At 40.2% G+C, this 22,242-nt stretch overlaps 1 protein-coding gene across 1 annotated transcript in view; it reads left to right on the top strand.

The window, feature by feature from the left end:
- Positions 1–22,242, top strand: part of IQCH (IQ motif containing H) — a 236,794-nt gene that overhangs the window by 6,586 nt on the left and 207,966 nt on the right. Inside the window, exons 3-4 of the mRNA XM_043470878.1 lie at positions 476–567; positions 11,421–11,538. Coding sequence (XP_043326813.1) covers positions 476–567; positions 11,421–11,538 — 210 coding nt within the window. The remainder of the gene's footprint in view (positions 1–475; positions 568–11,420; positions 11,539–22,242) is intronic.

Genomic DNA, 22,242 nt, shown 5'->3' on the forward strand with positions numbered 1-22,242 from the left:
GCTCAGCTCCTGAGGCTGAGAGATGTGGTTTAGCATGCTGTTGTCCTATATAACATGATGGTGAGAGGGCTGGACCCAGCTGGAGTCTTTGGGTTTGGCCATTTAAAATAATCTGTTACCTGAAGGCCAAACTCTTTGCTCAGATGCTTGCTTGAAGTCCTAGTCAGAGAAAGACATTCTGTGTCCATGGTACCGAGCAAGTCTCCCTGACCAAGGAGCAAACTGACTACTGTGCAGTTTCATTTGTGAAGATGCTACTTAAGCTTCGAGTCTCAACTGTTTATGATACTTTTTGGGATGAAGTAATTTGCCCTTGAGATGCCTAGTGATACCTTAGGCTTGTAATAAACACATAGCATGTTATGTCTTTTGGCTTAATTACACCACTCAGAGGGTGAACCTAATGAAATGGAGAAAATTAGGTGAGGATTTCCAGTCCACTCTAATGGCCTAAACTTTACCTTTTCTGTAACAGATACACATTGAGAAGTATTTAAACGTTGTACACCAACATGTGTTAACAACTCCTATTGATTATAACTTATATTCGTCTCATGCTTCCAAATGGTAAGTAAAATAGCCATTTTAGGGTCTAAAATAAGTACAAAAAAAAAAAAACTTTGCTCACTCAGTGAGATGACTGTAAAGACAAAATTTCCTTGGCTTTGTTTATATCCGTTCTACTAATTTCCATACAAGTTTTGCATATGAAGATAATGGCAGAATTTAAACTTTAATAAAGTTATTCTGTGTTATTTTTACTGCATTTTAATGCTTGATGTCATGACAGTTATTTCTGGGTCCTAGTTTTGGTGTTACATCTTTTATATTTTTAGTAAAGCATATCCCAAATTCAAAAGCTTCACTGGTTGCTCAATGGGAAAGAATCTACCTGTCAATGCAGGAGATGCAGATTCAATCCCTGGGTCAGGAAGATCCCTTGCAGAAGGAAATGGCAACCCACACCAGTATTCTTGCCTGGGACATCCCATGGACAGAGGACGCTGGTAGGCTACAGTCTATTGGGTCGCAAAAGAATCAGACACGACTTAGTAACTAGATAATAAGAACAACATGCCAAATTCAATTCTTAGAGGAAATATTTTAAAGCAAATCAATTTTTATGCTATTTAGATCATGTGGAGCTTTCTTTACAGTTTTTAGCCTGTCATATGTGCTTTACTGTAAAGATGATTTTGGTATCCAGGGTAAACAAAACAAAAGTAATAAAACTTGCTTGAAATGTTGGCTCAGACGGTAAAGAATCTATCTGCAATGTAGGAGACCCAGGTTCAATCCCTGAGTCAGGAAGATCTCCTGGAGAAGGGAATGGCTACCCACTCTAGTATTCTTGCCTGGGGAATTCCATGGACAGAGGAGCCTGGTGGGCTGCAGTCCATGGGGTCCAAAAGAGTCAGACACAACTGAGCAACTGACATATACATTAATAATACAACCTAAGAGATGATTTATTAAAATTAGTAAAATGACCTTTTCACACACAACTATATATAAAAGAGATAACTAATAAGAACCTACTGTATGGCACAGGGAACTCAATACCCTGTAATGATTTATATAGGAAAAGAATCTAAAAAAACAGTGGATATATGTATCAGTATCAGTATCCGTTCAGTTGCTCAGTTGTGTCCGACTCTTTGGGACCTCATAAACCACAGCACGCCAGACCTACCTGTCTATCACCAACTCCCGGAGTTCACCCAAACTCATGTCCATTGAGTCGGTGATGCCTTCCAACCATCTCATCCTGTGTCATCCCCTTCTCCTCCTGCCCTCAATCTTTCCCAGCATCAGGGTCTTTTTCAAATGAGTCAGCTCTTTGCATCAGGTGGGCAAAGTACTGGAGTTTCAGCTTCAACATCACTCCCTCCAATGAACACCCAGAACTGATCTCCTTTAGGATGGACTGGCTGGATCTCCTTGCAGTCCAAGGGACTCTCAAGAGTCTTCTCCAATACCACAGTTCAAAAGCATCAATTCTTCAGTGCTCAGCTTTCTTTATAGTGCAACTCACATCCATAAATGACTACTGGAAAAACGATAGCCTTGACTAGACGGACCTTTGTTGACAAAGTAATGTCTCTGCTTTTTAATATGCTGTCTAGGTTGGTCATAACTTTCTTTTCAAGGAGTAAGTGTTTTTTAATTTCATGGCTGCAGTCACCATCTGCAGTGACTTTGGAGCCCCAAAAAATAAAGTCTGATACTGCTTCCACTGTTTCCGCATCTGTTTGCCATGAAGTGATGGGACCAGATACCATGATCTTAGTTTTCTGAATGTTGAGCTTTAAGCCAACTTTTTCACTCTCCTCTTTCACTTTCATCAAGAGTCTCTTTAGTTCTTCTTCACTTTCTGCCATAAGGGTGGTGTCATCTGCATATCTGAGTTTATTGATATTTCTCCTGGCAATCTTGATTCCAGCTTGTGCTTGTTCCAGCCCAGCGTTTCTCATGATGCATTCTGCATATAAGTTAAATAAGCAGGGTAACAATATACAGCCTTGACGTACTCCTTTCCCTATTTGGAACCAGTCTGTTGTTCCATGTCCAGTTCTAACTGTTGCTCTCTGACCTGCATATAGGTTTCTCAAGAGGCAGGTCAGGTGGTCTGGTATTCCCATCTCTTAAAGAATTTTCCACAGTTTATTGTGACCCACACAGTCAAAGGCTTTGGCGTAGTCAATAAAGCAGAAGTAGATGTTATTCTGGAACTCTCTTGCTTTTTCGATGATCCAGCGGATGTTGGCAACTTGATCTCTGGTTCCTCTGCCTTTTCTAAAACCAGCTTGAACATCTGGAAGTTCACGGTTCATGTATTACTGAAGCCTGGCTTGAAGAATTTTGAGCATTACTTTACTACTGTGTGAGATGAGTGCAATTGTGCAGTAGTTTGAGCTTTCTTTGGGATTGGAATGAAAACTGACCTTTTCCAGTCCCATGGCCACTGCTGAGTTTTCCAAATCTGCTGACATATTGAGTGCAGCACTTTCACAGCATCATCTTTTAGGATTTTAAATAGCTCAGCTGGAATTCCATCACCTCTACTAGCTTTGTTTGTAGTGATGCTTCCAAAGGCCCACTTGACTTCAGATTCCAGGATGTCTGGCTCTAGGTGAGTGGTATACTCTAGGTGAATATATATGTATAACTGATTGTAAACCAACCATAGTAAAAAAAAAAATTAAAAAGAAATAAAAAGAGAAATAACCTTTTCTTACTTTGGACCTTCTTCCATCCAGGCCTGAATTGAAGTGAACATAGATCAGGGTTTTGTATGCAGCTTAAAAGTCTGTGGTCCTTTTTGCATCATAAATACTTATCAAGAGTAAATGAATCATATCAGACAGGGAGGTCAAGTTTCAGAGAGAAACCCAGAGATACAACCAGGTCCCAGCTCTTGTAGTGGGGAACAGAGCCTCGGGTGTTCAATGTACCCGTTTCCCATTTCCCTCCATGAAGGTAGTACCATAGGCAACCATCATCCGTTGGCAGAGGCAACCCTTCCCTAGTCTGTCTAGTTTGAAGTCATTTATATCTTAGGGTTTTGTTTGTTTGTTTTGGCCATACTGTGCAGCTTGTGGGATCTTAGTTCCCCCATCAGATATCAAACCCATGCCCTTGGCAATGAAAGCATGAAGTCTTAACTACTGGACCACCAGGGAATTGCCCTATCTTAGATTTTTTAATTTGAGAATAAAAATATGATTTTCAAATAGGTTTGTATAAATCATCTTTTGAAACAAGGAATCTGTAGGGAAAATAACAAAAGGGATTCTTGGAGAAGAAAATATTGGAGGTTATTTTACTACATCTTATTGACTCAGTTCTAAATTAAGAGAACAGGGACTTCCCTCATGTCCAGCAGTTAAGACTCCATACTCTCAATGCCGGGGGCCTGGGTTTGATCCCCAGTCAGGGAACTAGACCCTGCATGCAACAACTAAGACCCAGCACAGCCAAGTAAATAAATATTAAAAATAATAATAAATCAAGAGAGCCACACAAGGCAAAGTGGGAGGACTATTTAGATGGCAGCCAGGAGATCTATAGTAGGTGGTGAGTGTGCATTCAAGAGATGGAGTGTACACACAGCAATAAGAAAGCTCCAGCACGCAGAAGGTAGGGAAAGTAGGACCGGAGGCGAGAGACGGGAGAGAAGGCGCCTGTCACCAGCTCTAGAGGAGTTCTCCCGTCCTGTCTCCAGTTCCCCTCTGTCTTCTCATCTTGACGGAGTACAGAGTTTCTGGGCTGTAGTTGCGCATGCTGTGATAGCTAAAGAGAACAGACGAGGTAGCAGAGAACCAAATACAAAGATTCTGGCAGAGCACGTTGCTTGTACAGTTCCCCATGGCCAAGGAGCATCCTTGCCCCTGTTAGGGTTCGGAAGAGTGAAGAAAGATGTGAACTGGGGCATGGAGCTGGCACCCAGAAATGGTCTTTGCATCCTTCCTTTCCTGTTCAATAAAGTAATGCAACCACTGGCTGTCTTATCAGGAAGATGGGAGCCTGGCAAGTTTGTAGGAGCCCTACAAGCCTGGGGGAGCATCTCAGTCATAGCTGTGGATTTGGGATGCTAAAGTGGCCTAAAATTTGAAAATGAGATGAAGTGAGCCATGGTCAAAAACTGGAGAGAGTCCAAAATGGGTCTTCAAAGTAAGCAGGTCCAAGGCAGTCGCTGGGAGTGGAAGATATAACCTTTTATATATAGGATGGATAAATGACAAGGTCCTACTATATAGCACAAAGTACTATATTTAGTATCTTATGATAAACCATAATGGAAAATAATATTTTAAAAAGAATGCATATATATGTATAACTGAATCACTTTGCTATATAACAGTAATTAACACAACACTATAATCCACCTATACTTCAATTTTTAAAATTTAAAAAAATAGTGAGGCCCAGGTTAGAGTCCAGTCAACTGTCTGCAAGTGTCCTCTCCTACACTGTAACTATATAAAAGCCAAGAAGTCTAATTTTCACAGAGGATGGTTTTCTTTTTTCGCCAGTATTGCTCAAGAAAAAATCTGGTGGTTTTGTCTAGTAGAGATAAAACCCAGTAGGTACACAACATGATGACAATGGATTCCAGCAAATGGAAGATTTCCCCAGCAGTCATTCAGAAAACAATGATAAGGATATCATCAAAAGTGGTATATTTTCTCCAAAGAGCTCCAAGTGCTTTTGTATTGTTTTCAAAATAGGTTTCATTATTATTCCCACCTTGGCAATGATTCTTCTTCTATGTCAAAGTGTGGTTCTTCCTCTTATCATTGCTGGCTTGCACAGATTTTATTGCGTGAGATATCTGCTCACACTGTTCTTAACGACCACACTTTGCTTATTGACACTAGGAGGCTGACTACCATCTGTACCAACACCATCAGAACTGCACAGAAATCTTCATTTTATATTCTGTTGCACTAGTGTTTGAGGGGGGGAAAAAAGAACAAAGCAAATAAATAATAGTGAGAAACAATGAGAAGGAAAGAAGAGGTTTCTGTTAAATGATAAGCATAGATGAGAAGGTATATTCTCACTCCGTCATTGGACCCCCTTAGAGCCATCCTCTTCTGCCTCGTTACAAGGCAGTACACAAATCCCACTTATGCAGAATGTGACCACATCCTAGTGACAAAGAGAGACAAAGAACAGGAGACAAGATGTTTACACCTGGTCATCTAGGTGAAGGGTATTTGCATGCTCAATATCCTTTCAGTTTCTTTGTGGCTTTGAAGCTTTTTGAAACAAAAAAATAAAAATTTTAAGAAGCATCATAAAATAACAAATAGGAAAAGCAGTTCCAACATATGTTACACAAAAATTACTAATACTCTTAAATACAAAGTGTTTTCTTGCCATAATCATAATAAAAAACCTTGAAATAGACAAAACGACATCAGTGGACTACTCACAGAGCTAGAAATGCAAATAACCAGTAAATATGTGAAAAATGTTTAATAGCACTGTTGAACCATAGGAATACAAATTGAACTATATAATGGGTTGGCTAAACAGTTCATTTAGGTTCTTCTATAACATCTTACAGGGAACTTCCCTGGTGGCTCAGATGGTAAAGCGTTTACCCGCAATGCGGGAGACCTGGGTTCAATCCCTGGGTCAGGAAGATCCCCTGGAGAAGGAAATGGCAACCCACTCCAGTTCTCTTGCCTCGAAAATCCCATGGATGGAGGAGCCTGGTAGGCTACAGTCCATGGGGTAAACAACCTGAATAAACTTTCTGGCCAAACCAATATTACCATTTTTGCCTAACAAAGTAGCAGTTCAGTTCAGTTCAGTCACTCAGTTGTGTCCAACTCTTTGTGACCCCATGGACTGCAGCACGTCAGGTTTTCCTGTGCATCACCAGCCCTCAGAGACTACTTAAACTCATGTCCATTGCATCAGTGATGCCATCCAACCATCTCATTTCTGTCGTCCCCTTCTCCTGCCTTCAGTCTCTCCCAGAATCAGGGTCTTTTCCAGTGAATCAGCTCTTTGCATCAGGTGGCCAAAGTATTGGAGCTTCAGCTTCAGCATCAGTCCTTCCAATGAATATTCAGGACTGATCTCCTTTAGGATGGACTGGTTGGATCTCCTTGCAGTCCAAGAAATTCTCAAAAGTCTTCTCCAACACCACAGTTCAAAAGCAGCAATTCTTCAGCGCTCATCATTCTTTATAGTCCAACTCTCACATCCATACATGACTACTGGAAAAACCATGGCTGTGACTAGATGGACCTTTGTTGACAAAGTAATGCGTCTGCTTTTTAATATGCTGTCTAGGTTGGTCATAACTTTTCTTCCAAGGAGCAAGCATCTTTTAATTTTATGGCTGCAGTCAAACCATCTGAGTGATTTTGAAGGCCTAGCAAAGAAACTCTGTCACTGTTTCCATTGTTTCCCCATCTATTTACCATGAAGTAATTGGACTGGATCTTCGTTTTTTAAATGCTGAGTTTTAAGCCAGCTTTTTCACTCTCCTCTTTCACTTTCATCAAGAGGCTCTTTAGTTCCTCTTTGGTTTATGCCATAAGGGTGGTGTCATCTGCCTATCTCAGGTTTTGGATATTTCTCCTGGCAATCTTGATTCCAGCTTGTGCTTCATCCAGTCTGGCACTTCACATGATGTACTCTGCATATAAATTAAATAAGCAGAGTGACAATACACAGCCTTGAAGTACACTCTTTTCCCAATTTGGACCCAGTCCATTTTTCCATGTCCAGTTCTAAGAATTGCTTCTTGACCTGCATACAGATTTCTCATGAGGCAGGTAAGGTGGTCTGGTATTCCCATCTCTTGAAGAATTTTCCACAGTTTGTTGTTATCCACACAGTCAAAGGCTTTGGCATAGTCAATAAAGCAGAAGTAGATTTTTTTTTGGAATTCTGTTGCTTTTTGTATGAGCCAATGGATGTTGGCAATTTGATTTCTGGTTCCTTTGCCTTTTCTAAATCCAGTTTGAACATCTGGAAGTTCTTGGTTCATGTCCTGTTGAAGCCTCACTTGGAGAATTTTGAGCATTACTTTGCTAGCATGTGAGATGAGTGCAATTGTGCAGTAGTTTGAACATTCTTTGGCATTGCCTTTCTTTGGGATTGGAATGAAAAAACAGACCTTTTCCAGTCCTGTGGCCACTGCAGAGTTTTCCAAATTTGCTGGCATATTGAGTGCAGCACTTTCACAACATCTTCTTTTAGGATTTTAAATAGCTCAGCTGGAATTCCTTCACCTCCACTAGCTTTGTTCATAGTGATGCTTCCGAAGACCCACTTGACTTCACACCCCAGGATGTCTGGCTCTAGGTGAGTGATCACACCATCATGGTTATCTGGGTCATTAAGATCTTTTTTGTATATTTCTTCTGTGTATTCTTGCCACCTCTTCTTAATATTTTCTGCTGGTTAGGTCCATACAATTTTGTCCTTTATTGTGCCCATCTTTGCACAAAATGTTCCCTTGGTATTTCTAATTTTCTTGAAGAGATCTCTAGTCTTTCCCATTCTGCTGTTTTCCCATTCTGTTTCTTTGCATTGATCACTGAGGAAGGCTTTCTTATCTTTCCTATTCTTTGGAGCCCTATATCTTTGGAGCTCTGCATTCAGATGGATTTATCTTTCCTCTTCTCCTTTGCCTTTAGCTTCTCTTCTTTCCTCAGCTATTTCTAAGGCTTCCTCAGACAATCATTTTGCCTTTTTGCATTTCTTTTTCTTGGGGATGGTTTTAATTACTACCTCCTGTACAATGTTATGAAACTCCATCCATAGTTCTTCAGGCACTCTTTCTATCAAATCTAATCTCTTGAATCTATTTGTCACTTCCACTGTAAGGGATTTTATTTAGGTCATACCTGAATGGTCTAGTCATTTTCCCTACTTTTTTCAGTTTAATCTGAGCCACGGTCACGTCCCCGTCTTGTTTTGTTGACTGTATAGAGCTTCTCCATCTTTGGCTGCAAAGAATATAATCAGTTTGATTTTGGTGTTGACCATCTGGTGATGTCCATTTGTAGAGTTGTGTCTTGTGTTGTTGGAAGAGGGTGTTTGCTATGACCAGTGTGTTCTCTTGGCAAAACTCTGTTAGCCTTTGCCCTGCTTCATTCTGTACTCCAAGGCCAAATTTGCCTGTTACTCCAGGTATCTCTTGACTTCCTACTTTTGCATTCCGGTCCCCTATGATGAAAAGGACATCTCTTTTGGGTGTTAGTTATAGAAGGTCTTATAGATCTTCATAGAACCATTCAACTTCAGCTTCTTCAGCCTTAGGGCTTGGGGCATAGGCTTGGATTACTGTGATATTGAATGATTTGTCTTGGAAACGAGCAGAGACCATCCTGTCGTTTTTCAGATTGCACCCAAGTGCTGGATTTTGGACTCTTTTGTTGACTCTGAGGGCTACTCCATTTCTTCTAAGGGACTCTTGCCCACAGTAGTAGATGTAATGGTCATCTGAATTAAATTCACCCATTCCAGTCCATTTTAGTTCACTGGTCCCTAAAATGTCAATGTTCACTCTTGCCATCTCCTGTTTGACCACTTCCAATTTACCCTGATTCATGGACTTAACATTCTAGGTTCTATGCAGTATTATTATTTACAGCATCAGACTTTACTTCCATCACCAGTCACATCCACAACTGGGCGTTGTTTTCGCTTTGGCTCCGTCTCTTCATTCTTTCTGGAGTTATTTCTCCACTGATCTCCAGTAGCATAATGGGCACCTACCGACCTGGGGAGTTCATCTTTCAGTGTCCTATCTTTTTGTCTTTTCATACTGTTCATGGGGTTCTCAAGGCAGGAATTCTGAAGTGGTTTGCCATTCCCTTCTCCAGTGCACCACATTTTGTCCGAACACTCCACCATGACCTGTCCATCTTGGGTGGCCCTACATGGCATGGCTCTTAGTTTCATTGAGTTAGACAAGGCTGTGATCCATTACAAGTTTGAGATCTAATTTGTTACAGAAAACTAACAAATTAGCAAAACATATAAAGCCACCCTAGTACTCAATGCTGCTGAGGGGGTGGGAAAAAATGGGCAGGTTTTTCTATAAGATATTAAGACTTTTCCAAAATTAATGACAGATGATAAACCATACAGAGAATACCAGGCAGGTAAGCAGGGATTTTTCTGGCCAGGAGTTATGCCGTCTGCTATAACTGTAGGTTTCTGAGGCTTCAGTTTCACCAATTATCCTTGTTTTTAGCCTCTCTATTGGCTTTGTGTTTCCCTAGAATCTCCTTCCTATGTAGAATCTGAGCCTTGCAGTTCTTTCATCTGTAATCTTGTGTCTGCAGAAGTGGATGTAGTGTGTTTTGGGGGGAAGCATTCAATAATCCTGTGATTAGGTCTCAATCTTTTGGAACGTCTGTGCCCCTGGATACTTCACAAATTTTTCTCAGCAATTTTTCCCCTCTTTGGTGAGACGGGAGACCAAAGGGGGCTGGAGTTAGTTAATTGCTCTCCTTCAGATCCGATAAGGCTTTGTTAAAATAGTTCTCCATGAGACAAAGCCTTTATTATAGAGAACAGAACAAAGAACAGAACTTGGAGTATTTTGAAATGGCTTCTCTTCCTTTCCTTTGCCCTGCTAGAAGCAGGAGGGGTTTTTCCTCTGATATTCACAGAGAAAATAAGGTGGGGCTCCTAGAAGTAAAACTCATGAAATTATAGGCTGTGCTAACTTGGCCCCTCAGAGATTTTAACTCTCGAGTGAATCTATACTCAACCTCCAGTACTTTGTTGATTAGAATTTAAGTGTTCTTCCAGTACTGGCTCTAGCAGCAGGTTTCTGCTCTTGGGTTTTATCCACTTCTTTTTCCAGTTTTGAAGCCAACAGCTTTCCCTGCAGTTTCCTCAATTCTTTGATGTATCTAAGAAGAGTTGCTTTTCTGTTTTTTCAGCCGTTTCTTATTGTGAAGGTTGGAGTGATAACTTCCAAGCACTTTACATGTTGAAATGAAACCAGAAGTCTATAAATTGCTTTTTAGTGATAATTTTACAGAAGTGGACATCACAATAGAATCAAGAAATTGAGTCATTGGTTGTTGAGTTTAATTGACCTTAATTATGTTAGCCATTTTAAAGAACCTGCTTTATATTAAGATCTACATTACACGCATATGCACATTCTTATAACTTTATTTTGTTTGCGCATTGCTATCCCATGGAACTCCTGACTGCTTAACAAGGGAGATCTTTAACATTTTTTATCCTCAGTGTAAGTTGCTTCAGTTGAGTCCAACCGTTGCAACCCCATAGCCTGTAGCCCGCCAGGCTGCTCTGTCCATGGGATTCTTTAGGCAAGAATACTAGAGTGGGTTGCCATTTCCTTCTCCGGGGGATCTTTTCAATGCAGGGATCAAACCTGCGACTCAGGTCTCCTGCATTGGCAGGCGGGTTCTTTACTGCTAGCGCCACCTGGGAAGCCAGGTGTAATTCTAAAGACTTTGATCCTTAAGTCTTTGCAATTACATAGAACAGCAGAAGTTTAAAGATATAAGGATGAACTGCTTAGGGAATAGCATTTTTAATATATTTAACATTGGATATCTTGTTACTTAATTTTATTTAACAAAATACAGCATATTATATTTTCTTAACCAAGAAATGTTTTGTAGTGCAGTAATTCTGTCAATTGTAAGTCATATAAACTCAGCCAGAGATATAGCTTTTTATTCATGCTATAATGGTCCTTATCAGACTTGGAAGTTCTTATGCTTAATAAACAACTGCAGTTTTATAGTGGTAAAAATACTAAAGTTGGTCAAATTTATTTTAATTACCAATAGAATATTTCCTATAAAATGTAATTTAACTAGGAAGCATTGTTTTAAATTACAATTTTGAAGCTTTAAGGATAGCAAATTTTATTTTTATTTTTTTAAACTTAGGTTGTTCCCAGCTGTAATTGATCAGAAAACATTTATTTTCCCTCTGGAATCTGAGGGGAAACTTTGGCAACCCCAAAAGGAGCACAGTTCATTTCCACGTGCCTTTCCAAGAGTAAAGGTAGGAAGAGAGAAATCCATAGAGACAGAAAGTGGATTGGTCGTTCCCAGAGGCTGGAAGGAGGAGGTGGGGAGAGTGGGGAATGACTTGTAAGGGTTGTCAGGTGTCTTTGGGGATGATGAAGTGTCCTGGAATTAAACAGTGGTGATGGCTGCACAACTCTGGCAATCTACTGAACATTGGACTGTATACCTTGAAAGGGTGAATTTAAGGTTTATGAATTATATCTCCATAAAGATGTTAGAAACCTCCCCCGCCCCACAAGAGTGAAGGTAGGAAATTGTGTTCTAAATGGAAAAACATGCCATTGTTGTTTCAGATATGTTCATGGCATAGTCAATTTCTATGACAAAAGAGCTTTCTTTGTAGTTAAGTTTCCAGGTGGCAAGGAATAGAGCCCAAGAGGTTTCTGCCTTTTGGGTGTGCTCTCAATTGAATTCCTGTTCCCTCCCTGACTCCCCCAAAGTGATAACAACTCACTTCTTCTGGGTGCCAGGTGTTATTTTCAGGCTTTGGGGATGCTAAATTGTTTAATCTTCAGAATAATCCTAGAAGGAGATATTATTATTATCTTCATTTTATTGACGAAGAAACGAAGATTCAGAAATGTTAAATATTGGATGGGCGAAGAGAACATAGCTGGTATCAGAGCAAGGATCATGAATCCAGAAATGTAGGAATCCAGACTGTGCTCTTAACCACTGTGATACCCCTTTTAAAACAATAGCTTTATTGAGATTTAATTTATATCCCATAAAATTCTCCCTTTTAAAAGTGACTTTTCCTATATTCACAGAGTTGGGCAGCCATCATGTGGCACCCTTTTTACAGTTGCTTGTATCAGTTCCAGGGACTCTGTCCATAAACATCTTTGCTGTGGACATCTTTGCCACAACTATTTTCGCCTCAAGCATTTTTGCTGCATAACTCATTGGCCATAAAGCAGTTTTGCTATAAAAAAATAAAATAGCAAAAATAAAAGAGGGACATTAACAAAGACATAAAGAAATATGAGGAGTGAATGACAAAATTTAAATGACTTTTTTTTTGCAAAATACGGAATATTTGAATTAATATGTGTAGATCATGGCAATCCTTTGCAAATGACCAATTTTATTTTGTGGGTTATACCTAAGCATTTGTCTTTCAAGTCTTTCGTTCATAGTATTTTATATATATTTTGTTTGTTGACGCGTCTCCTTGTGTGGATGACATCACACTTTTTCATTTTTACTGTCATTTTTTTCCTTCATTGAGAGAGATCTGTGCATGCTCAATCTCTCAGTTGTATCTGATTCTTTGGACCCCATGGGCTGTAGGCCACCAGGCATCTCTGTCCATGGAATTTTACAGGAAAGCATACTGGAGTAGGTTGCCATTTCCTCCTCCGTGTGACAAACATGCCAAGATTTACCACAGTGTAGCAGTTTTCACAGAGCAACACAAAGCTCACATCCTGATACTCTTGTATGACTTCCACTTTGCACTCTCAAAGCAGCTCACTCCTATCTTTGTAATTGGACTTGTCACATTGGGTTTCTTCAGTTACCATCTGTGGAGTGCTTACTATGTGCCAAGGACTACTAGAGGCACATTGGGAGGAACAATTCAGACCAGGTCCCCATTCTTGGGTGATGGAGATACACCAACAGTAAGAAAAGAACAGGTAATAATAAAGGCTCTCATGGGGGGAAAAAAAAGTGCTATCATAAATGGAACTTAAACTTCTCATCTTTGTTACTATTAAGTCTCTGCTTTCATTAAATTTTTATTTTGCCAAGAATCTCAGGGGAGCCAGAATGGTTCATAAACACAAAATTGGAGATCTCTAGGATATAAAGACAATGAAATAAAATATATGAAATTAGGACTATTTTAGAACACATAGTTGCTGTTACTAATATTATTCCAGGAAAAAAAGAAAAAAAAAACTATGGCCAGAAATTTATTTTCCCCAAAGAGTTTTGAATCCTGGCAAATGATTATAAAGATAAGGGATCTTATATGCCCCATGTTCTTTTAAATACTGCAAGCAGGGGTGAGCTTCATTTAGAAAGAGGCACGGACTGCTTCCCACCCTGACTTTACCTCCAGGGCCTGGATCCCTATTGTTGTTTTATATCTAATATCAGTGACATCTGCTTAAAAATGCATAACTGCTGACACAAAGATAGCCCTAATTGTGCATTGTAAAGTCAGTGACAAACAGTGCTGGTTTGCCAGCTGTTGTTAAGCCTCCTGCACCAACGTAAAACCTTGTGTTACTGAGCAGTTGTGAAATCCAACTGGGAGATCGCCACCTTTAATTGCCCACTGCCAACCTTTTAAACTAGGTTAAACCCCAGTTGCTAATAAATTGTTTTTGGAATTCCATTTCACACGAAAAAACTAAAATGACAAATCATTTGGAGTTTCTCAGTTGTAATTAAGAATCACAATAAAGAATTATCACTCTTCTGTAACATTTGAAAAAGCCGTATTCTGGTGCCTTTTCTTTAAAGTGTATCTTAGCTCCAAATCAACATGAGCCCAGCCCTTCTTTTAGGCACCTTGGGCACACATATACTCATAGCAGTCAAGGAAAGGGTTTAAAATAGCAAACACAAAAGAAGGAGGGAGGAAGAGAAGGAGAAAAACTTTATAGGCCAAGAGAGTATTTGATTTTCTTGTTGTGTCTGGCAAGCTGTCTGAAGGCAAATTTCAAAACAGAAGTTCCTAAACTGTTTAACCAGCTAGCTTTCTTTTGGTATTCACTCAATTCTTTGCTCTGTGAGTGGGCCAGGCTGCACATTAGGTTGTTAGGTTAGAGCCTTTCGCGGGAAAATTCTGTTTTCTGCAGTTGCGATTAGGCGTGTATTCTGTGGATTTTTAGTTTTTTTCCCGGTTATGTTGCCTTCTGAGATTCCAAAACTCCTCACAGACCCACCTGTGAGAGGGTTTCCTACTGTGTGAATATTCATTGGAAGGACTGATGCTGAAGCTGAAACTCCAATACTTTGGAGTGAAGAACGGACTCATTGGAAAAGGCCCTGATGCTGGAAAAGATTGAGGGCAGGAGGAGAATGGGATGACAGACGATGAGATGATTGGACGGCATCACCGACGCGATGGATATGAGTTTGAGTAGGCTCCGGGAGTTGATGATGGACAGGGAAGCCTGGCGTGCTGCAGTCCATGGGGTCGTAGAGAGTTGGACATGACTGAGCGATTGAACTGAACTGAACTGAACTAAAATTGTTTAAATCCAAGGAACTACTTAGAAGCATGATACAAATCGTATGTTTACAAAGCAGGGAAAATAACTGGATCTCATTGCTTGAGAGTTATTCTCCAAATGAATTCCATAAAATTGATACTCCATCAACTGAATGTAAAAATATAGATTGTGATCTAATTCGATACAGCAATATGCAAGATCTGTGTATAAGATGGGAAGGATCTTTAATTTTGTGAATATGGATCTAATTGAGAATGATTTTCAAAATTTGATCAAAACTAAAGTTTTGAGGATTTTTGTCGTTATGAGGAATAATGTGATGAGAGATCAATGATGGAAAAAGGGTAAGAAAGGGTTGCTTTACAGATTTTCACTGTGGGTTATATCTCACTTAATATTGGGTGGGAAAATTTTGCTAATGAAATACCAGGTGGATTTTATAGAATAAAGTAGAGAAAAGTGAATGCCTACAAGAAACCAACAAGCATTGTGAACTCGGCCTTCTCATTAGAATATACTTTAAAAACTACTTTTCCCTTTCTATGACTTCTTAAAACCTTCTTAGTATGAAACTATTCAAATAAACCAAAAATAGTATATTAATAACTATTTTTCTTTCACCTGGATTTAATAAGTGTTAACCTTTACCAGTTTCGCTTCACCTATTTTTTATTGAAATGTTTTAAAATATAGATCTAATGACATTTCATCCCTTAATGCTTTTACATACATCTTTAAAAACGAACACATTCCTCCTTACCCACAATACCATTATCCCATCTAACAAAATTAACAGTAATTCCTGAATATAATAGATACCCAGGTTATATTCAGATTTCCCCAGTTATCCTCCAAATGACTTTTACTGTTCTTTATACAAACTTGGACCTGTTAGGGTTTATATATTGTTTATTTCTTCTTTTAATACATTTTTAAAATATTCTTTTTCCATTATGGTTTATCAAAGGATATTGAATATAGTTCCCTGTGCTATACATTAGGGCTTTGATGTTTATCCATTCTGGATATAATAGCTTTCATCTACCAGCCCCAGACTCCCAGTCCATCCCTCTCCTGCTCCCCACCCCTTTGGCAACCACCGGTCTGTTCTCTATGTCTATGAGTCTATTTCTGTTTTGTTATTTTATTTCTCAAGTCTTTATTAATTTAAAGCAGGGAGACTTTGTTTAGTTCATTGCTGTAACCAGTTACTAGACAGAGTCCAACCTGAAATAGGCTCACAATAGATGGCAACAAGATGGTTAGAAATATGGGTTTACCATACACAAAAATAAACTCAAAATGGATTAAAGATCTAAATGTAAGACCAGAAACTATAAAACTCCTAGAGGAGAACATAGGCAAAACACTCTCCGACATAAATCACAGCAGGATCCTCTATGACCCACATCCCAGAATATTAGAAACAAAAGCAAAAATAAACAAATGGGACCTAATGAAACTTAAAAGCTTTTGCGCAACAAAGGAAACTATAAGCAAGGTGAAAAGACAGCCCTCAGATTGGGAGAAAATAATAGCAAATGAAGCAACAGACAAAGGATTAATCTCAAAAATATACAAGCAACTCCTGAAGCTTAATTCCAGAAAAATAAATGACCCAATCAAAAAATGGGCCAAAGAACTAAACAGACATTTCTCCAAAGAAGACATACAGATGGCTAACAAACACATGAAAAGATGCTCAACATCACTCATTATCAGAGAAATGCAAATCAAAACCACAATGAGGTACCATTACACGCCAGTCAGGATGGCTGCTATCCAAAAGTCTACAAGCAATAAATGCTGGAGAGGGTGTGGAGAAAAGGGGAACCCTCTTACACTGTTGGTGGGAATGCAAACTAGTACAGCCGCTATGGAAAACAGTGTGGAGATCTCTTAAAAAACTGGAAATAGAACTGCCATATGACCCAGCAATCCCACTTCTGGGCATACACACTGAGGAAACCAGATCTGAAAGAGACACGTTGCACCCCAATGTTCATCGCAGCACTGTTTATAATAGCCAGGACATGGAAGCAACCTAGATGCCCATCAGCAGACGATGGATGAGAAGCTGTGGTACGTATACACCATGGAATATTACTCAGCCATTAAAAAGAATTCATTTGAATCAGTTCTAATGAGATGGATGAAACTGGAGCCCATTATAGAGTGAAGTAAGCCAGAAAGATAAAGACCATTACAGTATACTAACACATATATATGGAATTTAGAAAGATGGTAATGATAACCCTATACACAAAACAGAAAAAGAGACACAGATGTACAGAACAGACTTTTGGACTCTGTGGGAGAAGGCGAGGGTGGGATGTTTCAAGAGAACAGCATCGAAACATGTATATTATCTAGGGTGAAACAGATCACCAGCCCAGGTTGGATGCATGAGACAAGTGCTCAGGCCTGGTGCACTGGGAAGACCCAGAGGGATTGGGTGGAGAGGGAGGTGGGAGGGGGGATCGGGATGGGGAACACATGTAAATCCATGGCTAATTCAAGTCAATGTATGACAAAAACCACTACAATATTGTAAAGTAATTAGCCTCCAACTAATAAAAATAAATGAAAAAAAAAAAGAAATATGGGTTTACATCCCATACTAGCTCCCCACCACTTACTATCTGTACCTCAGCAAGCCACTTAACCTCTCTACGCCTCAGTTCCTCACCTGCAAAACGGGCTCTGCGATACTCTGTTGTAAGGATAAATGAAGTAACACATGTACATGTCTATAACAGTGCCCCACACCTGGTGAATGCTATGTAAGTGTTCATTCTTCTGATTATTTGCTGACCAATATTGGTCAACCTCAGTTATGTACCTGATGTGTACCAGGCACTATTTTAGGCATCAGCCGAACTTCTCTACTCTGAGGGGGCTTACATTCTAGTTGAGGTAATGTAGTCATTAGGAAAACAGAAAACCATTTGAAAAGAAAACATATAGTATGTTAGTTAGTGAAAGAACAGTTAGGGTAGGAACATAGGGAGTGTTGGGATGGTCTCAGTTGTAAGGTGACACCTGAGCAGAAATCTGATGGACGTGAGGGAGCAAGGCATTGTGCAACTACCTGGAGGAAGAGTATCCCGGGCAGAGAAGGCAGAACCGCTAAAGACCCTGAATTAGGAGTGTGCACAGCAAGGGGGATGGAGAGGAATGTACAAGGAGGGGAGAAGTAGGAACAGGAGTGGAGGTCGGATCTTACAGACCACTGTGAGGACTGCAGAGATCATGAGTTAGATGGGAGGATTTTCACCAGGGGACCGATTGGGTATGATTTACAACTGACAAGAGTCCCTCTGACTGTCACGTGGAGACTGTGGTGTAGAAGGACAAGGGTACAGGCAGGGAGACCATGCAGGAGCCTGTGTTAGCCATGATGATGAAGTCATAGCTCATCCTCACGACATTTCTGAAGGAAGGAATGACTGTCATCCCCATTTGACAGATGAGCATACCAAGGATGAGAGATGATAGTAATTTAAAGCTAAGAAACAGGAGAACTAGGATTCAGCTCAGCTCTGTGTAACCTCAGAGTGCTGGCTTTTCCTCACTAGTGTTAAAAATACAAAACCCTGACCTCCATCTCTGTGTTTGCCACAGGAAAAGTTACAACTTGAAACTTGGGGGAAATAAAGAAAGCAGCTGAATAAATTGATTTTTTTTTTTTTTTAACAAAAGGTACTAACCATCCCCAGAATTTTCCTCAGATATGTCCCTCTACACTCTCCCAAAAAGGGACTTCCCTGGTGGTTGAGTGGCTAAGACTCCATGCTCCCAATGAAGGGTGTGTGATTGCTGGTCAGAAAACTAGATCCCACATGCTGCAACTAAGACCAGTGCAGTCAAATAAATATTTAAAAATAAATAAATAAATTTTCCCAAAGAAACTTCTCAATGCAATGCTCCTGATAAAAGCGACCTTTTTACTTTCCGATTTGTTGCAGTGATACCAGTATGGCAATGGTGAAGCCACATTAGAATTATTCATAATACACTATTATACTCTATCATATACAATGCTGTTTTTCTGTAATTAGTTACCATTCAGGTGGTTTACATATATAAAGAGGTTTATACTTTATGGTGTACATAAGTTGTGGCTAATAAGACAGGTAATTAAACATGGTATTTGGGGTTATTTCTGTTAAAAATGGGCAAAAGTAGGTCCTTAGGCCTATATTTTCTAATGACACTGTTTCTATGAGAAGAGTCAAGTAGACACGTATTTATGACTCATAGCATCTTTTCCAGAATCATAAGCTACTTATTACAACTGAAAAGCATACTCAAAATTTATTATTAATATATGGTATCCCGTGGTTCCATAACATTTCAAAGATGGCATCCCGAATTTCTCCTGCCTCTCTCCCTGGCTTACCAGGGGATGCTAACTTCTGGGCATGTAGGGGGACCTCATTCCCTGGCCACCAACTCATGGGACTTGCTCATGTCTTCAAATGTTTTGATTTTAATGCTACTATGTGTTAGGTGCTAGGATGCAGATTTTACTGCTGTTAGGTGCTCACAGCCCGTAGTCAGGCATTCTACAGACAGAGGGCAAGTGTGATGTTAGTGTATGGCAAAAGCACTCTGGCTAGGGGATATGCTGAATGCCCGGGCTTGCTGTACTCAGTAAGTACATCATCTCTAAAATCTGTTTCAAGCACAGCAATCTCTGACCTCCATGTCCTGGCCTGCCAGTTCACATAATATGTTCTTCCAACAATTCTTCATTACCGTGAGGACATTCAACCCACTGACCCCTCATCATTTCACTATTTTTCACTTTTGTCTTACTGGACTTGATTTCTTAGCTAGATTAGATTGATGACTGTGGCAGAAATTGTTAATTTCCTATCCAATATTTCATCTGACATCTGCATTACTGTAAGCTGTGATTTTGTTCAGGATGGCATCACGCCAAGAGGAATAAGTGTTCTCACTTCTAAGCCTTCTTTGCAGTTAACTATGCCCATGTGTCTCAGTTCTGTCCAGTGGGTACTGAGTGGCAGTCTCCTGGAGTTGGTTCTAGGGGATGTTTTGCTTTCCTGATGAAAGGGTATAGTAACAACTGGCATGTCCCTTCTCCCCTTCTTCTCTCTCTCTCCCCTGAACACAGCCATGACACCTGGAGTTTCAGCAAGCATTTTGCAGCCACGAGCTGACAAGCACAGGAACAAAAGGCAACCTTCTGAAGACGGTTAGGACACAAAGGAGGAAAGAGACTGGGCCCCAGAGGTTTTCCTGAGCTGCAGATTTTTAGCTGGATATATGACTGCCCAATATAAAGATCCCATTTTCCAGTGTCCCTTGTAGTTGGACATAGCCATATGATCAAGTATAGGCTAATGAAATGTTGTTATTGTTTAGTCACTAAGTCGTGTCTGACTTTTTTATGACCCCATGGACTGTAGCCTGCCAGTCTCCTCTGCCCATGGGATTTTCCAAGCAAGAATACTGAGGAGGTTGCCATTTCCTTATCCAGTGAAATATTAGGGGTGAGTATTTGGGGAAATTTTCTGGAAACCTCCTTAAAAGATATCTGACTTTTGCTCTTCAATCCTTTTCTTCTCCTTTATTCTGCTGCCTGTGTTGGCTGGGACTCTTGCAGTCATCGTAGGCCAGGAGGAGGAGGCCCATGCATTAGGGATAGCAGAATACTAAATTGAAAAGGGCCTGGTTGCTAGCAACTTCCTAGACTCCCAGACCAACCCTGAACAGCCTGTCTCTGGACTTCATATACATGAGGACAACAAATTTGGTCTTATTGAAGTAATATTCTTCCAATTTTCAGTCACATAGACAAACAGTCCTATTCCCATTACCATGATCCTTTTATAACCATATTTAATTTCTCTATCTCTAGATTTATGTTTTATGTCTTCTATCTTGTCAGAGTGGAAGAAATGTCCCTTCTCTGGTTAAAGCCAGCCTCTTATTTAGCTTAGCTATTCCAGTTATTCCCCTCTCATTAATCATCAATTTCTGACTTCTCCATCATCCCCAGATCTTTGTGTGACTATTCCATTCAGGCCTCGGTATACCTGTCACCTCCTCAGAGAGGCTCTCCTTGACCACCATGTTTAAGGCAGCCTCCCATTCTCCTAGGGTATTTTATTTAGAGCACTTATAGAAATGTGAAATTAAGTCTATATCTATTTACATGGTTATTAACTGATTCCTCTCATTGCTTCAAGAATGTAAGATCCATGTGGACAAAAACTTGTTTTTATTCACCGACACCTCAGTGAGGCTTTCCATAAATGTTGGAATGAATGAATGAATTTTGTTGGGAGTAGAGAAGGAGAGATGGAGGTTAGGGGAGATCTCCCAGAGGAGGTTGCACCTGATCCAAGCTTCAGTGTTAGTAATAGTGTGCCCAGAGAACAGCTGAAGGTGAGGGGGAGAAGAAGACATTCCCAGAAAATGGAACAGCCTGCTCACCTGTAGAGGTGGAGAGAAGATTTTATATGTGGAGGCTGGCTGGTCACTGAGCAGTCATGAGGAAGTGGCAGAATACAGGGCTGGAAAGTAGGAAGGGTCCCTCTAAGGGAAACCACTAGAGGCAAGATACATGTTTCAGTTAGTAACCAGAGGTTCAGTCATACTGGAGGTCATGCAGACTCAAGGAGACCCATCTTAGGGCCCATTCTAGAGGTCCATGTAATAATCCATGAGGGCACAGACCAGAGCAGTGCCTGTGGGTATTCAAGAGGAAGTAAAGGATCTGACAGACAGGAAGCTGAATCAAGAGTATATCAACCAACATTTCTTTGTGATGTGGCAGCATGTTATGATGGAAAGAGGTTTTTGAAGACAGAGACATAAGCAAAATCCTGACTCTTCACTTTGGGGTAATATCACTTAGCCATTTAACCTCACTGGTAAAGAGGATAATTTCATATACTCCCTCTTGCCATTTTAAGGACTAAAGCACATCATTTGGATTATGACAACCCCCAGCATATTATGGTGCCTGGCACAAAATGGGAGCTGAATAAATGTTAGCTGTCTCCCCTAACCTTCCTCTTGTTCTACAATTCAACTCCTACCAGAATCAGAAAACAGGATGGGCACATCTGAATGGAATTAAAATCTTAAGCTTTTGTGAACCTGAGGCACCTGGGCTTTTAGAAGCAGCTTGGGGTTAAGTGATGCTGTGATTGTTGGTCCCCTAGCCTAGCAGGGATATAAGAGGGGATATCATAAAGCACAGATGTATTATCACACCTAACACTTAATATTACATTTGCCTGTAATATAGGAGACACAAAAGACCCTGGTTTAGTCCCTGGATTGGGAAGATCCCCTGGAGAAGGAAATGGCAACCCACTTCAGTATCCTTGCCTGAAAAACCCCATGGACAGAGGAGCCTGGCAGGCTACAGTCCAAAAGGTCACAAAGAGTCGGACATGACTGAATGAGCACAATACTATATAATTCTCAGTCCAAGTTCAGTCTTC

This window comes from Cervus canadensis, chromosome 6 (assembly GCF_019320065.1).
Source record: "Cervus canadensis isolate Bull #8, Minnesota chromosome 6, ASM1932006v1, whole genome shotgun sequence".
NCBI lineage: Eukaryota > Metazoa > Chordata > Mammalia > Artiodactyla > Cervidae > Cervus > Cervus canadensis.